Source organism: Lissotriton vulgaris, chromosome 9, assembly GCF_964263255.1.
Source record: "Lissotriton vulgaris chromosome 9, aLisVul1.2, whole genome shotgun sequence".
Taxonomy (NCBI): domain Eukaryota; kingdom Metazoa; phylum Chordata; class Amphibia; order Caudata; family Salamandridae; genus Lissotriton; species Lissotriton vulgaris.
Genome location: NC_141697.1, coordinates 945,604,978 through 945,622,790, shown reverse-complemented (window position 1 = coordinate 945,622,790; position 17,813 = coordinate 945,604,978). Strand labels below are relative to the sequence as shown.

Genomic DNA, 17,813 nt, shown 5'->3' with positions numbered 1-17,813 from the left:
CCACATCCTGCGGATCCTTACCCGGCTTAAGCAGCGACGTAATGGCGACCTCCTGCATGGAACCCGGCAGACGTCCCTCCTCCAGGGACTCCTCAAAAACCTCACGGAGAACAGGGGCCATGGTGTCCACATAACACTTATAAAATTCAGCAGGAAGGCCATCCAGACCGGCGGCCTTCCCATTAGACAGAGACATGATGGCAGTCCTGACCTCATCCACCTCTAGGGGCCTGCCTAAGAACTCCCGATGACCATCCGATAACCAACAAAGTGCCAGTTCATCAAGAAATCCGCCATAACGAGTCTCACCCGTCTGCTGTGTCGCGTAAAGGTGTGCATAATGGTCAATAAAAGTACGCTGAATCTCCGAAGTGTCCCGACAGCGAGTGCCATCCGGTGACACCAATTCCAACACGTCCGACCCATGCCTTGGATGTCTAGTAAGGGCAGCGAGGACCTTACCGGGCCGCTCCCCTTCACAGTATCGCCTCGCCGTCCAGTATTTCCCCCTATGCTTAGCCTCTCTAGCGGCCTCCTCCTCGTATTCGGAGAGTTTAGTACGGAACTGCGCCAGAAGATCGGGATCAGAGTCAACCTGCATCCTGCGTTCTAAGTCTCGCAAGTCAGCCTCCAAGCTCTCGAGGGTCCGAACAATCAGTCGAAGTACCCCACAGCTTTTAGAAATAGTGACACCCCGGATCGTAACCTTGAACGCCTCCCATATGACCTCGACGCTGTCCACAGAGCCCTTGTTTCTAGGGAAGAATGCCTCTACCTCTGCACCAAGCTCCTCTTTGAACACCGGGTCAAGCAAAGCAGTCGGAAATAGACGCCAAGGTGGGCGCGGCCTATGCAGCCCGGGGACGGATAGAACAACCTTCACCGGACAGTGATCAGAATACGTCCGAGCCAGATGTGTAGCCTCCCGTAGGCCAGCTGCCAACCCTCTAGAGAGAAACACATAATCCAGTCTCGCCCATGAACGAGCATGTGTGGTGTAATGAGTGCCCTCCTTGGTGGCAGGGTGGGCGTACCTCCAGCTGTCGACCAACCCAGCCTCCTCCACAATCCCACGCAATACTTCTCTAGCCTGTACATTATACTGAGGACTCCCCTCCGATCTGTCCGACTGGGCTTGAAATGCAAAATTGAAATCACCCCCCCACACAATGTAAGTGGCATCCACAGCAAGAACATGACCCCACAAAGTGACAAAAAAAATTGGCGTATCGACATTAGGAGCATAGCAATTAACAAACAGTACAGTGTTCTGCCCAAGCCGCCCCCACAGTAGCACATAGCACCCCTCAGGGTCCCCCACAAATCCCAGTTCCTGAAATGAGAGCGATCTTTTAACAAGGACGACAACCCCTCGAGCATAAGAAGAATAGGAAGCAAACCCTTTGGCCGCAGCCCACCTCCCGCCAAAGTTGGGGGAAGGAGCGGGACGCAGATGCGTCTCCTGGAGGAGTGCAACATGAATAGCATGCCTGTCCAGGTACTGGATCACACTACGACATTTCCTGGCATCATTAAGTCCCCGTACATTCCAGGATAGAATCGATATCTGATCTATAACAGCGGTCGACATTACCCAGTTTCAGGGCCCCATGGGACCCAATAACCAAATACAGGGCATCCAACTACCAGCAACAGCCAGCGACAGGTCCATACCCTAGGGCGCGGACAGCCCCCCACATACACTCCACACATTCCCCAGCCATCTCCGAACCATTCAACCAAAACTTCAACAACCCCCCCCCCCAGCCAAACCATCCATGCAACAAGCACTCAGAGCATACTGCACGCCGCACGCCGCCAATCCAACTTACGCAACCCGCAACTCGCACACGTGTTCCCATTACATAGCGCACCCCGTCACGTGGCAGCCTAAGATGGCGGCCGGTGCACTCGGGCCCAAGATGGACGGAAGCACGGTCCCCAGGATCAGTTCCGCCAGATAAAGAAGCGGACCAGCCTAGATAGCGGGCGCGACACCACTCCTGTGCACCCAGACAACAGCAGCACCTCTCATATCGACCCAGGGGTCCTGGGCAAACAAACATGGACAGCTTCATTCCCACCCCATCCACCCACCTGATACCACCCCAACCATCAGGCCATACGCACCCCCACCCCCCCCATTCCCCAACACACATCCAGTCAAACAACATAGGACTAGAATCCAAACCAAAGGTACACATGGGGCACACCCTCCGGGGAACCTTCCAGAGGTGCACGACACCACTCCCTCACGCCACGCCAGTGTCCGCGCCAACAAGTGTCAGACGGCCCCAGGCGCAGCGCGGGGGGTGGGTGCCCAGAGCGCAACACCAGATAGCACCATCCTGCGGTGCCATACCGACCCCAAGAAACAAAACGCACTCACTCATCTCAATAAAGACATGACCCCCGCACCAGCAAAAGTAAAAGCGGGCAATGGTTAGGCCGCAAATGCGGAGAAGGAAGGCAGTAGAACTCAATATAACAGGTATCCGTCCAGAATACTCCAAAAAAAACAGTAAAAAGAGAGACAACGACCAAAGTCACGGGGGCGTGGCTTGGACGCCGATCGGGATGGCGGCGTGAGCTCGCAGCTCCGCGCGGAATCCCGCTAATTCTCCTGTTTTCGGGACCCTAGGCGACCCGAAGACGACGTTCCTGCCCTCTGAAGTGTAAGGGGATAGCTGGGCGCAATCGGTGAGTCGCTGGGGGACTGCTGGCCCCGAGAAGATCGAGAGAAGAGGCGGCCGAGGTGTTGCCGAGGGTGAGAAGAAAATGGCGGCGAGGAGGTCGGACGGTCCCGAACTTCAGCCCTGAACCAAGTTGTCGCCGAGTGGCAAGAGATCCTGCACTTGGCTGCCCGAGGCACTAGGATTGGCGGTGCTGTGTACTGAGACCAGGGGACGCTGACCTGATTCACCCAGGAGCTCGGGGACCCTCGTCGGCCACCGCCCTGAGACTTATCCTTCCCCCCTCAGGCCGGAGGGGGGTGACGGAACGGAGCCCGTCCACCTGGACATTGTTCCTGAGAACGTCGGCGGGGACATTGCGCTGCCTGGTGCCCGGAGACCGGCACGGAACCACGGGTGTAATCGCAAAACGGGCGACAGGACTTGTGACGCAGCACCCTGGCATGGCGGCGATCGGAGGGCCGATGCCCGGGAGTCGCGAGGGGGACCCGGCGACATCAACTCGGCTGAGTGAGAGTCCCTCCCCGGAGCCTGATCAGGAACAGCGGCTGAACCGGCGTTTGGATGCCATCCTTGATGCGATCACCTCCACTAAGGAAGCATTGCACAATGACATTGCCCAAGTGGCCACGGGCCTGGGGCTGCTACGCGCGGATCACGCGAAGCTGGCGGACAGGGTCAAGGACCATGACCAGCTGTTGCTGGACCTGAAGCCATCGGTGGTGACTGCGGAGCACAGGATCATGGACATTTTGGCCCGACTGGACTCACTGGAACGGAGGGCGGAGGATGCCTAAGGCCGCAATAGACGGAACAACGTGCGGGTCGTAGGCCTGCCGGAACGGATTGAGGGGGAGGATGCGGTGGCCTACATGGAGAACTGGTTCCGTACTGTGGTGGCACCGGAGGGGCTTACTCCTTTTTTCACTCTGGAGCGAGCTCACCGGGTGCCTGCTCGCCCGCCGGGGCTTGGCCGCCCCCCCCGACCGATGGTGGTGCGGCTCCTCCACTACAAGGACCGGGATCTTCTCATCCAGCGGGCCAGGATGTCGGGCCCGTATGAGGTGGAGAACAGTAAGGTAACGATCTTCCCGGATTACACTCAAGCGGTCCAAAAGAACAGGGCATCGTTCCTCGCTGTGAAGAAGGAGCTCAGGGAGGAAGGCATCCAGTACTCCTTGCTCTACCCAGCCAAGCTGCGGATCATTATGGACGGCACTACGCACTTCTTCCAGACTCCGGACGAAGTTTGGCAATGGCTCGAGTCATATAGAGCGGGGACGGACAGATCACACCAAAGTAGGCGAGACCAACCCAAGCAGCCCCGGGTGAGGCAGTCACAACGCATCAGATCCCGCAACAGGCGCCAGCGGGAGAAACGGGAGGCTCAAATGGCGGCGGAGAAGAGGGATGCGCTCGCAGCGACGGCGGCCATTACAGGGTCGCAACAGGACAGTGAACGGGCAGGAACGGACTCGGGAGGGGAAGGCAGCAGAACAGGAGAGGAACTTTCAGAGGCGGAAAGCTCGAAGGGGCCGATAGTGACCCCACAGACATCGGATGGTATTTTCTGCGGCTGAGATAGAACTGGGACTAGATCGGGACTTCATGGTAGGGTGATATCCTGTTGATGGAGGGCGGGTTGCCGGGAGGGGGAGCTGTGTGCATTGGAGGGGATGAAGGTGCGGGGCGCGGGCTCCGCTAGCTGGGGTCGGCGGCGACTCACCCCCCTTGGGCCCTTAAGGTCGACTGTGGTGGAGACCACAGGGTAAGAGTGTGAGAAGTTGGTTCAAGGTTTGGATGGGGGCGGCCATTGGGTTCGTGTGCTCTGTCCTGGGGAGTGGGGTTTGGGAAGTGTTTCAGTTTTGGGAATGTTCGGGAGGGCAACTGCAATGGGGGGGCCATGGACCCTTGTTATTTGATTCGGACTGTACGAAGTTGGAATGGGGACATTACCTAACTTGAAATGCCTAACGTGGAATGTCCGGGGGCTGCGGACCATGGTGAAACGTCACAAAGTACATGCATATCTGGTACGCAGGGGGGTTCAGATTGCTATGCTGCAGGAGACTCATCTCACCAAAAAAGAGTGCGCTGCCTTGCAGAAAAGATGGCGGGGCCAGGTGTTTGGCACCACTTACTCAGCGTATGCCAGGGGGGTGTTGATCTGGGTGAGGGCGGGGATACCCTTTCAAGTGCTGAATCAAGTAGTAGATCCGGATGGCAGGTTTGTGGCGGTGGAGGGGAGGTTATATGGACGGGATGTGGTTTTCTGCTGTGTCTATGCACCGAACACTGACCAAGGCCGATACTTTGATAGTCTCTCGGGGTCCTTGGCCTCTTTCCTGGCGGGTCCGATAGTGTTAGGGGGGGACTTCAACTCGATTACGGATGTTGCTCTGGACAGGTCCCATCCCCCCCTAGTAGACTCTCCGGTGCGCAGGCTGGCCGCGCACAGGAAGGACTGGCAGGAACGATGGGGGTTGCTGGATGTCTGGAGGGAGCGGCACAGGGGAACCAGGGATTATTCCTTTTATTCCGCTCTCCATGATCTCCATGTCAGGATCGATTTGGTGCTTTGCGGGGGATCCCTGGCCCCATTGATTACCCATGCGGAGTACCTGGCTAGGACTATATCCAATCATAACCCCCTATTGGTGCACATTCAGTGGCAGAGAGAGCGCTCAGTGATACCAACATGGCGGCTTCGGCCGGAGACGCTAGAGGACTCTGTGTTCAGCGATGCGGTTCGGCAAGGCATTGATAGTTATTTCGGAGTGAATGAGGGCACGGCTGCGAGTAGGTCTATTGAATGGGATGCAATGAAAGTGGTGGTGAGAGGGGTGTGTTTGGGTAGGTTCTCGAATGCTCGTACGACTGTGCTGAATGACCTAATGAAAGCGGAAGAAACTTTGAGGGACTTGGAGCGCCGCAGGCCGGCTAGGCCAGGTCTACAGGCCAAGTTGTTGGAGGCGAAGGAAGTGGTTGCCACCGAGATGGAACGTTTGAGGTGCTATGACTATAGGCAGTACATCACCAGGGCACATGCAGAAAGGGACAAGGTGGGCACCCTCTTGGCCAGATTAGCTAACCCGGAACTTAGGGGCTGCCCGATTCTCGGCATTAATAATGCGCAGGGAGAGATGGTGTACTCCCAGGCAGCGGTATTGGAACGATTTAGGGGGTATTATGAGGAACTATACCGGAGTCAGCTAGGAGTGGGGGTTCAGGACATCGCGGAATACCTGGGGGAGAGGCAGCTCCCGGTCCTGGACGTGGACGACGTGAGGGAGCTGGGTAGCCCGATCACGCTCACGGAAATACGGGTGGCCATCAAACATATGGCCCGCAACAAGACGCCCGGGGTGGACGGACTGCCAATTGAATTCTATCAACAATATGTGGATAGCTTGGCGCCCAGGCTGCTGGTGGTGTATACGGAAGCCTTCGAGACGGGGGCATTGCCTGGGTCCATGCGGGAGGCCTTGATTGTACCGCTCCTCAAGCCTGGCCGGGATGCCGCGGATGTGAGGTCTTATCGCCCGCTGTCCATGCTGACGGTGGATTATAAGATCCTGAGCCGAATCCTGGCCACCAGGCTGGCCCCGCACATGACGGGTCTGGTACACAGGGATCAGGCCGGGTTTATACCCACGAGGAGCACGGCGCTGAATATCCGCCGCCTGGTGGGAATAATGGACGCCATCTTGGACAGGGAGGGAGCACCGGCGGTTCTGTCCGTGGACATCGAGAAGGCCTTTGATAGCTTGGAATGGCCTTTCCTGGATGGAGTGCTAGAGAGGTTTGGCATGGGCGAGAGGTTTCGGAGGTGGACGAGGGTCTTATATACCTCGGCGACGGCGAGAGTACGATTGGGCGGACTGGTGTCTGCGGCGTACCCAGTGGGCAGGGGAACACGGCAGGGATGTTCTCTCTCCCCCCTATTGTTTGCCCTGGCAATGGAACCCTTGGCGGTCCATGCGAGATCAGGTGACCGATACGCGGGGATAGTTAGTGGCGGGCAGTGGCATTATATATCGCTATACGCGGATGACTTGCTCCTGTACCCAGCTGACACCTCGGAGACATTGGTTGGAGCGATGGATCTGCTGTCTGAGTTCGGCCGGCTGTCGGGCCTTAAGGTCAATTGGGCGAAGACCTGGGTGTTTCCGCTGCGAGCGGGATCGCCAGCCCCTAGCAGCGATTTGGGTGTAGTATGGGAACCCTCTTGCATCACCTATTTGGGTGTCCGCATTTACCACGCGGCTGCGGACCTATTGGAGGGCAACATTGGCCGCTGTGTCCGGGCGCTGCGGGGCAGCTTGTCTTTCTGGTCAACCCTCCCGCTGTCGGTCCTGGGCAGGATAGCACTGTTGAAAATGGTGGCGCTCCCCCGCTTCCTCTATTATTTCCGAACGCTGCCTGTCTGGATTCCCCAGGGGGTGTTTAGAGAACTGCGGTCGATGATAATTGGCTTTCTCTGGGGGCATGGCCGCCGTAGAGTAGCCCTGAGCACGCTACTTCGCCCCAAGCTGGAAGGGGGCATGGCTGTGCCCGACCTCGAGCTGTATTATCTCGCAGCGCAGTTGCAGGTCCTTACACAGAACGTAGCTAGGGTGTTCCGGGGCCCGGAGGAGGACCGGGATCGGGGAATGCAACGCCACGTGCTGTCCTACATCATCATGCAGCAGCGGCTCGAGTTACGGGCCCTCACCATGGAAGAGCGGACGCTCCGGCTGTGCTGGCAACGGAGCCTTCGGAGAGCGAGGGCATCGCGGCCTTATGCCCCGGAGATCCCGATCGGGATGTTGACGGCATTGCCGCACGGAGGAGATTGGTCCCCGTTGCTGGATTGGGAGGAGGTGGGACTGCAGGTGGTGGGCGACTTGTACATAGATGGGGCTTTGGCGCCGTTCGAAGTGCTCCGGGACCAGTTCGGGCTGCCTGCTGGGGGCTTTCTCCTACACGCGGCAGTGGTGGCTGCCATACAGAAACACTGGAGAGAGGGGCTCCTGGAACCCACGACGACTATGGCGTGCCAATATGTGGTGATGGCGGCTGGTACGTTCAAAGCTGTGACGTGCCTCCATAATAGGATGCTGAACGAGGGGTTGGAACCTCTCCAAGGGCTCAAGGCTAAATGGGAGGTGAGCGTCGGCCGGCCCATACCGGATACGGCATGGGGTCACATCCTGCGACGCACGTGGAAGGGCACTAGAAACGCGCGTTTTCAGCAGGTGCATTTCTATGTGCTCCATAGGGCCTATTTAACTCCTGAGAAATTACAGCGGTACTTTCAGGTGCCGGATGCCTGTTGCCCGCGGTGCTCGTCCCAGGGAGCGGACATGGACCACTTGTTTTGGGGGTGCCCACAACTGGGGACCTATTGGGCGGAGGTAGGGGAACTTCTGAATGAAGTGACTGACAGGGAGGTGGAATTCGACATGGCGGTGTGCCCATTGCTCTGGTTCCCGCATACTAAGCACACCAGGGTGACAAGCAAATTCATAGACCTGGGCCTGATATTGGCACAGAGGGAAATATCGTGGCATTGGAAGTCCAGGGGGGGACCCTCACTGCGTAGATGGAAGAATGAGCTGCTGCGGTGGTCTGACTGCGAGAGTGTGCTCCGGATGAAGCAAGCTGTAAAGTTGGGGAATGAGAAGGCATTGGATGCGGCGCGTGCATGGGAGTTAGTGGTACAGGCTATGCGTGATTCTTTGGTAGAGGATGAGGATGGTGAGGACTGAGCCGCTGGACACCGCGGGGCGAACACAGAAGTATAGCACCAAGCACTGTAGTAGACCCATCCAATTCGACAGGACGAGGCACACACCTTAGCAGTTGCCAGGGGAGGGGGAGCTTTGGGGGGGTTGGCTGTTGGGTGTTTGGGGAGGGCCGGAAGCCATTAGATGGTCGCTTGTTAGGGTCTTGGATCTACTGGGACGGTGGTTACTATGTGGAGGGTAGAAGGGCTGGGTGGAGCGGCCAGGAGTGACGACCCATGGAGCCTAGGGCAGGTCCCGACAAAGGCGACATCACTGACTATCACTGGGATGGCTGACGGGAATGTTGTTGTGGGTGGGGGGGTAAAAGCAGATACGCAAAACGATCTTTCAACCAGGGTCCCTACGGTACACTGTGATGTGTTCCTCTTGAGCGATATAATATGCCGCCCGGCCTCCGGGATGCGGGCTGAATGGCTGTGTACGACTGGGAATTCTTATTGGACGGGGGGATCTCACAAGTGTACTGGCTGATTAATTGTATCCTGTGGTTTATAACTCTGCAATAAAAATATATTTAAAAAAAAAAAAACGACCAAAGTCACCACAATCAAGCGACCTCCTCCTCAGCCGCCGAATGTTCATCCTCAGGGTCTCGATCGCCTCCCCGATCCGCAGCTGCTCGCTCGCGCTGGAGGCGCTTCGCAAAATCCTCAGCATGCTGTGGGTTGGTGAAAAAATGTTGTTTAGCCTGGTGCGTCACTCTAAGTTTAGCAGGGTACAGCAAGGCGTAGTCCACCTGTAGATCCCGAAGCTTCTTTTTCACCCCCAGGAACTTACGACGCTGGTCCTGCACCATCGGCGTGAAGTCGGGGTACATGGTGAAAGACACCCCTTCGAAGGAAAGGGCCCTGTTAGTGCGGGCAGCCTGGAGGGCGGCGTCTCGGTCACGATAGTTCAAAAGGCGCGCAATGATGGGGCGCGGTGCAGCCCCAGAGGCCGGCCGAGGTCCCAGTGTCCGATGCGCCCTCTCAACGATGAACTGGGATGAGAACACTTCCGCCCCAATGGCGCCCACCAGTAGCCTCTCCACATAAGTCTCCATTTTGCCCACATTCGTGGACTCCGGCACACCTACGATGTGCACGTTGTTGCGCCTACTCCTCGCCTCCAACTCCTCATTCTTAGCGGCAATGACACGCAAGATATTGTCCATTCTCGCCAGTTGGGTGGTATGGGTGGCCGCCGTGTCATCATGGTCCGAAATGCGCTGTTCCGCCGCCGTCAATCGCTCCTCATGCACGTCCAGCTTCCGGACGACCGCATCCATGCGTGACGATATCTAGTCCACTTTGTCCACTATCGTGGCAAACCCCTGCCTCATCTCCTACATCATTTGGGTAAAGTCCGGTGGTGGTAGTTGCGGGACACTGTCAGCGACATTCGGGGGGGGGACCGCGAAGTCCCGGCCTCCTGGAGCAAACGCGTCCCCCGCCTAGCCCCTCCAGAGTCAAAGGACAATTTGGATTGTTTAGTGTCCGGCTTCCCCATAATGGTGCGCTAATGATGCAATGGGAGACCAAAGCAAATAGGAGTCAGGATATAGGTCGGACAAAGGGTATGGCCAGAAAAGCTCGAATCGTGGGGGCACGAGCAGGCCAGCGCGCCCCGCCACTCCCAACGACGAGAAGATGGCCGTCTCCACTTCCAGTCCAAAGGGGCGAGCCCCCAGAAAATAAGAAGAAGATCCGTTGCGCCCCCGTGAGCAATGGTATTCGGGCTGGCAGATGTAGGATCCAAGAGATAAGTCCGACAGCAAGGAAGAGCCAAACGGCTTGCCCGGCCAGCGAGCGGGCCCGGTGGAGAGGGGCGGAGCAAGGCCTACACCCCACGTGCAGAGCCCCGGACTGGCATGCCCGATGACGCCGGGCCAGGGGGCATCAGACTTCCAGAGCGCAAGTCGGAGAAACTTGGGATCCTCGTAACTTCGGCCAGCAACCTCCGAATGGCCCAGGAGTTGGACCGTGGGTAGTCAGTCGATATCCCAGTAGATCTGTGGGGTCAGATCAGGGCGCAGCGATGGTAATCAGGATCCCTAGGCGGATAATAGCTCCGGGCAGCGGGAGCCTCACGACAGTGCGGCCATTCCGCAGTGCGCCCTCTAGCGCCCCCCAGATATTACCCATCCTTTTTGCCTTGGCAAGGTCATGATAAAAGCTGCAGTTCAAAGTAGATTCTTATTTTCGGCTAGAGCAGAACGGATTCACACTACGCTGTGACAAGAAAAGAAATATTGCAAGTATATTTTAATTAATTAGAGAATTGCTTTTAAATATGCAATGTAACCGATAACACATGGCAAATCATGTTCTAGTTGTCTAAAGATGTGAATGGCTCATAAACAGTGCATCACAGATGACTACGGTTTACTAAGATTTGTGATCGCACTTCAAGAGGGGTAAATGCACTGGAATTTGTGCGTCACCATACCTTGAATGGTATTTACTTCTCAAAACTGCCTTTGCATTACGAAGTAAACAGCCTGGGTCGTGCAACACTGGAAGAATGGCTCTTGTTCTTTTAAAGGAGAAAAAAGCTTAGAAAGATGGTTGAAAAGAATGTGTCTCACTGATTCCTTTACAACCAGCTGCCGTAGCTGCTTCTTGGAACTTTTTTTGGAATGAACCAAAAATACAGCAAAAACAACAATTAATGGACAGAATGCAGAATAGTTGTTTTGCTCACCATGCCATTCCAGTTTGGACCCAGCCATATGCAAATCAGTCATGACCCTGCTCCCAATGGGAACAGTCCAGCCCGAACTGCCAGGCCAGGTCCTCCTTGGACTGGAAATAAGCATCCTAGGACCAGTTTTGGGTTTTCAGCCCTTATCAGCCAGGATAGCTGGACTCCAGTGGAATGGAGAGCACGCGACCCACGTCTGGGCATACCCGTCCCACTCGGGGTGACAAAAGCAAAAAGAACAATGATGGACAGAATGGGATTGTAGAACAATGTCATACATTCACCCCAGTACAGAGATCTGGACCTAAATCCATAATTGTTTTGCTCACCATGTCATTCCAGTTTGGACCCAGCCTTATTCAAATCAGTCTTGACCCTGCGCTCAATGGGAACAGTCCAGCATGAACTGCTAGGCCAGATCCTCCCTGGACTGGAAACAAGCATCCTAGGACCGGTTTCTGGCTTTCAGCCCTCATCAAACAGGATCTCCAGTGGCATGGAGCGCACTGGACCCATGTTTGGGCATACAAAAACTGCTCATTAATCCAGTCAACTACAATCAAACATCAAAATGAAAATATTGACCCGAAATCAAACATCACAACTGAGAAAAGATTGCCAAATTCTATCAAATTCTGCACAAGGGTAATATCAGTATAGCATTCAACCGTGCTCAAAACCAAAGTCTAATTTATGGCAACGAACTGAGATTTCTAATTATAAATCAAAATCAAGAGAAAAAACAGAGTTAAGATTAATAGACCAGTAGTTCTTGTTGCTAGTTGCTTGTTCCACTTTGGGGAGGAGTCTATGACTAGTAAAATAAGAAAATGCCCAAAGACGTCCATCTGGAAACACTAACCATCTTAAACAAGCCAACTTACCTGGCACCTGCTAAAAGACACTCTACTCCATTTATGAAAACTTTTCTTTTGTTTCCACCCATCAGATTCTTCCCTCTTATAGCAATCTCAGTGCCGCCAGCCAGAGGCCCAAATGATGGAATAACAGATGTTATGACGGGCTCCTAGTTAAACAAAAACACATGCAATCAAGATTTGAGTACAGAGAAACATGTAGATGTCAAAGTAACATTGCTCTAGAACAGTTCCTAACACTGGTTTAACAACAGCAGAAGCCATGCAAGAATTTCTGTCTCACATTTGACTTAGTTAAATATGCATGTATTCACTCTATGTACATTTATCTTAAGTGGATGTCATCCAAATTGTGGCATATACCCAGCCGGGGCCGCAGCAGGTACGAGCGGTGGGGTCAGGTGAGGGGGGGATTTCGAGAGGTGACCACAAGAGAAAAATATTTATTTATTTAACTTTCCCTCATGGTTGTCTCTCGAAATCCCCCCTCACCTGGCACCACCGCTCTTGCCTGCAGCGGCTGCGGCTGCATATACCCAGCCTTTGAGGGTCAACACTGCACACCTCCTTTCTTGACCACACAGTTTGAATGATTACATACATCATGACAGGGTGATCTGCAGGTGATACTCTTAACAGGTGTAGCTTTGCACTGCATGTGGTAGGCAAAAATTCCAGCACTGAGGATGCTCCAATATAGCCTCATAGCCCACCCTAGCGGACTATACCTGCCATTAAAGACCCGCTCCAGAGTTGAAAGCCTGAGCCGAGGCAAATGTCTTTAACAAGGGTGCAGGCCTTTAATGGCCGGTATAGCCTGCAACGGAGGGCTATAAGGCTATTAGAACATTCTTCTCTTAGAGTGCAGAATGTTTTCATTAGTAAAATAAAGGCCTCACGTAGTCCGAGGGGTTGAAATCCTGTCGAGGTCAGTGAGGCCCACATTCACAGCTGCTGCTGTGAAAGAAAAACATTGGAATGTTGATTCTCCGGGCTTCTACCAACCATTAGAAGCCCGGAGCAATCCGTTGTCTTCAATGGAGCGCCCAACATTCCTATGTTCCAATTATTTTTCGTTTGTACAAGGATGTGTTTTTATCAATGACAGAGTAGCATTTGATGCAATTCCATAGCAATGTGGTCATGTCCGATTCAGATTCAAAAGTCTGATTATTCAGTACCAGGCAATTCCGGTCATGGGCCGATGTACTAAAAGATCGTCGCAAACTGCACACCGACCTTTTGTAACTGGTCTTTCATTCTGTAATGCGACCTATGAAGTAAGAGGTTGCGTCGCAAGCTCCACAGCTGCAGTGTGTTGCAGAATGGACTGCCTAATGAAAAATGAATGGGCAGGTCGCTATTCCCAAGTCACTGCGGTTGGCTACAAAGATAGGGAGGATAGCCTACAAGGAACAGCAGCACACTGTCCCAGTGTTTGCATTCCCAAACATGAAACAGTTTTTTCTAAGCATCCAGTGTTGGAAGTGGTTCACTTTCTCAGACATATGCAGTAATATTCTGGCATGAAGATGTGATACAATGCTTAATCTTGTGAGAACAGGAAAGAATGTCACAAGTGTTGCACCCCATTCCTATTCAACTACACAGCCCTGTGCGCTGAACACTCACCTTAGAATCAAGGTTTAAATGAATACGCCAGGAGTCACAACATTTGACACTCATTGTCCACAGTGACAATGAGCCACCCATGATACTTTTTCCATATATTCATTGATGTTCAGGATTCAGCACCACAAGTATGCTTCCGCACTAGCAATCCATTTGATCATGTTTGCGATCTCAAAGTTTCAATAGCACACTCAGTGATGGACCAATGACAAGGCAGACATCTACCATGGCACCCTTGTGACTCAGTCGAAAGAGGACAGAGGTTCTAGAAACGTACCACAAATGAGAAGCCTGTAATTGCTGCTGTGCCAAGGATCCGGTATGGAGAATTCCCTTTCTTCTCCTCGATGGTCACTACGATGTCGGTGGACTGAGTCGCTGCCTGTGATCCCACATTTTGAAGGACACAAACCAAGCTGTGTAAGCAAGCAGGGTTTAGGATCAGTAAATTAGCAGTCATGCCAAGAAGAAAGCCGCAAGAAACATCATTCTTGTTAAACAACACAAAGCAGTAACAACCCTCACATACAAATTTGCACACTCGTCAAGCAGAGATGACTTCCATTTAAAAAATCTCGCAACAGGTGGTGCTATGTTCCCTGTACACAATGCGAAGGTTACCGGAAAATTCCCAAACAAAAGTTGTACAAAGGACAGCAAACACATTTTAGGGCTTCAGGTTAGAAGTGACTTGCTAAAATTGCGTAGGGGAACTTTTTTATATGTAATAAGTCAGCTTATAGAATGTACTACAAGATATTTATCCATCAACCGACTTTGGTGTCATTTAAGCATACTCTTTACCAACTGAGAAGGGATGTATGACGGTACAACGTGTGGTATTACCACGCGTACCGTTACAACGCAGGTTTTACAACGCAAGTCGTTACAACGACTTGCGTTGGGGGGCGCTGGATAGTGAATAGTTTAATTTACTATTCCAACTCCAGTCCCCGTGGATAGTAGGGAAGGTGTTGGATAGTAAATTAAAATATTCCCTATCCTAGAGCGCCCTCCAGCGAAAGTCGTTGTAACGACTTTCGTTGTAAAACCTGCGATGTAATGGTACCGCATTGTTAGAGTTTAGTTGTACAGGGTGTTCCCAAATGAGAAGTCTCAGTTTGGTGTAGGCTATATCATGGGAGACCCTTACCTCAAACACCCAAAGCTGCCAATCTTGTCATCTGTATACCTGAAAATATTTACAATCATGTAGTTTTCGGTGTTCTCAATGAAAGGAGATGGAGTCCCTTCCTTGCTGTGGAATAAATGATCCAGCACATCTCCTCTTCACATACCTTTTTGGGAAGAGTTAATGGCCAGCATTTTAAACCCTGCATGCTGCAGCCCTAGATTAGGGATGCACAGCATACAAATTTGCTAGTGCATGCCTGTTCAGCGTTGGTACACTAGTGTCGGCCCCATGCCGATTTTCAGGTTATCGACTGGAGACAAATATAGACTCCTGAATCTAACAAGGAATTACTTAGATAGTGGTTAATCAAGCATAGATCCATCCCTCATGGATCAGCACTGCACCCCTCATGTTAAAGCATCTGGTGCAATATAGAGTGCAGGGGCGTTGTAAGCCCCCCACATTAGCAGCTACAGTGGGGGTGGAGTTATTTAAGGGGTTCTTGCATCTGCAACTTGGAAGGCAAATGTGCATAATTAACGCTAAAGAAAGATGCGTTGACAGAAAAGTAAAAGACTGGTGGAAAGTTAAAAGGAAGGATGGGTGTGTTATGGCCGGGGCCTACATGTACCGGCCACCGTCCCGAGGGTCGACAAAGCAGACACTAGACACACTTGGATCTCTGACTGGATCTGGCCACAAGCGGCCCACTGACAGCTTTATCTATACCTGGGGGTCGCACCCAGCCTCCAGGGTCCGTGCTACATGTTGCTTGGGTAGAGGGCGGGTGGCACTTTACAGGGTGAAAGAGTAGCTAGGTGAGATAATGGATGAAGAGATGGATGAAAGGATGGATGAAAGAACGAATGAATGGCAGAATATAATGGTGAAATGGTGGACAGCAGCGGTGGATGAAAGTGTTGAAGGCTGAATGGATAGATGCTTGAATGCTTCTAGGGAGGGTCGGGCTCACTTGCTGCGCTTGCCTGGTGCCATTAGTGCTTTGGTTCAAAGTGGGCGGTATTTTAATTTTCTGGCTACTCTCTTGACGAGTGTCTCTATTTGAATATGCACCTCTGAGAGAGGAGAGGCATGCACATTAGAACTACTGAGTAGCATCAGATCTCTATAATGATCTCAACGGTAAATTGCAACCTTTCTATGTAATGCATTTTGTATGCATTGATGTTTGGATTGTTTATATGTTGAGTTGTGATGTAGCTGTAGCAAAAGTATTTTCAGGACAAAAAGACCTTCAACATCTTGCTTTTCTGCTTGCACAGCTCAGGTGTCCAAAAATCAGTAAAAGCATCTTCACTTTCAACATCCATTTGGAATAGTAACAGTTACTGAGCATGGAACTTGCTTCCACTTTCACAATCACATGACCTCTTCATAAGGAATGGAGGCATTGAATCGAATGGAAACTGAAATTGTGGGGTGGTAGAGTTCACATTCAAGCAACCACCGTTTTACTCCACCTAAGAGAATGATCCAGAGAGATACCAGGGGCTGCCATTACAGACAGTGCCTAGAGGCTGCAATGAGCATGTGCACCAGTGGCGGTGCGTCCATTGGGGGAGTTGGGGCGTTGCCCCACTAATACTATTCACACCACATTCTTCTTAGTCATTCTTCTCCGAATCTCCTCGTTAACTGTTATGACTCGTCCTGGTCGCCGGCCATGCCAGAGTCAGTCAGGACGTTGAAGGGGGTGGGGCAGCACTCCAGCACAGCACTGCAGGGTTGGGTTTGTTGTTTGAGTGACACTATGACAACAGCAGGCCCAGTGCGCATGTTCGGGTTTGGGCTGGTCTGTTTTCTGTCTAGCCCGAACATGCGTACTAGTAGCGATCCCTGCAGTGTCCTGCACATCAGGAGAGTGAGCGAGGGCTGCTACTGGCCAGTGGCCGCAGTCCCCGGTCTGCTATGGGCGGGGACAGTCAATGCCCAAGCCAATCCTGGCGCCTGGATTGGCCGAGGGGTTGCCACCAGTCTGCTTCATTGGCGGCCGGGTGAGCGTGCATTTCCAGGGTCAGAAGGAGGGGCCCGTCCTAAGTGCGTGCTGCGAGAGATTATGAGGGGTGCTAACTGAGCCCTTTGAGGGGTGCTCAGTCTGTGCTTGGAGGGCCCGTCAGTGTTCTCCCTGGGGGGTGGTCAGTGTGAGCTCGGGGTGGTCGGTGTATAGTGTATACACAGGCGGTAATCTATACGATGAAGTCCTCGGAGTGCTAGTAGCTCAGGGTAGAGGGGGTTGAGTAGTGTGTTGTGTGACCCATGGCTGTATTCTGAATTAATGGTGGTGCCTAGAAGCAGCAGCACCCCCGCAGAAGACGTTGAAGGCGTGGACCCCGGCCCAGGAGCAGACAGCAGAGGCGGCACGGAAGTTTTTTAAAAACTTTATTTTATAACACCCCCTCCCCGCATGTCTCCCCCCCCCCCCATGGGTGCGACTCCGCCCCATGCGATTTCCTCCCCCCCCCCCCGTGCGACTCCCTCCCCGACTCTCAACTAACATGAAGCCTGTCTATAACACTGGTGCCACAGAAAATAGAAGTTACGCCACTTTGATTGTGTGAGGAAAGTTTTATAGCGCACACGTTTAGCAGCGGATAAAATATGACTTTGCACGAGAATTCAGATTTTCTGGCTGTGACACACACGTATCTGATTCTGTACCAACCCTGCCGGCCATTCAGAGCTACTGCGCAGGCCTGCGCGCTGAGGCAGTTAAATATTCATATTAGGGACCCAGAGTGTCGCCTGAGAAGTTGTTCTAATGGAGGGTGGCAGTGGTGGCAGAGACTGGCCTGGGTGTTTGCCGACTATTTTTTTCTATTGAGGGTACAGGGGAGTTGGCGGTGATATATTTGGGAGGTGAAATGTTCATTGCTTTCATCTTTTGTGGGGTTCTGATGAGGCAGAAAAGAGGGTGACCGGGTAAATGAATCTTAAAACTGATCAGATTGAGCCACTCCCATAATGATTATGCAATTGATACAAA

At 52.9% G+C, this 17,813-nt stretch overlaps 1 protein-coding gene across 1 annotated transcript in view; it reads right to left on the bottom strand.

The window, feature by feature from the left end:
- The window catches only part of MST1R (macrophage stimulating 1 receptor), a 397,230-nt gene that overhangs the window by 113,924 nt on the left and 265,493 nt on the right, over positions 1–17,813 (bottom strand). Inside the window, exons 7-8 of the mRNA XM_086938800.1 lie at positions 13,952–14,090; positions 12,049–12,191 (exon numbers count right to left, since the gene is read on the bottom strand). Of these exons, the coding sequence (XP_086794926.1) occupies positions 12,049–12,191; positions 13,952–14,090 (282 nt within the window). The remainder of the gene's footprint in view (positions 1–12,048; positions 12,192–13,951; positions 14,091–17,813) is intronic.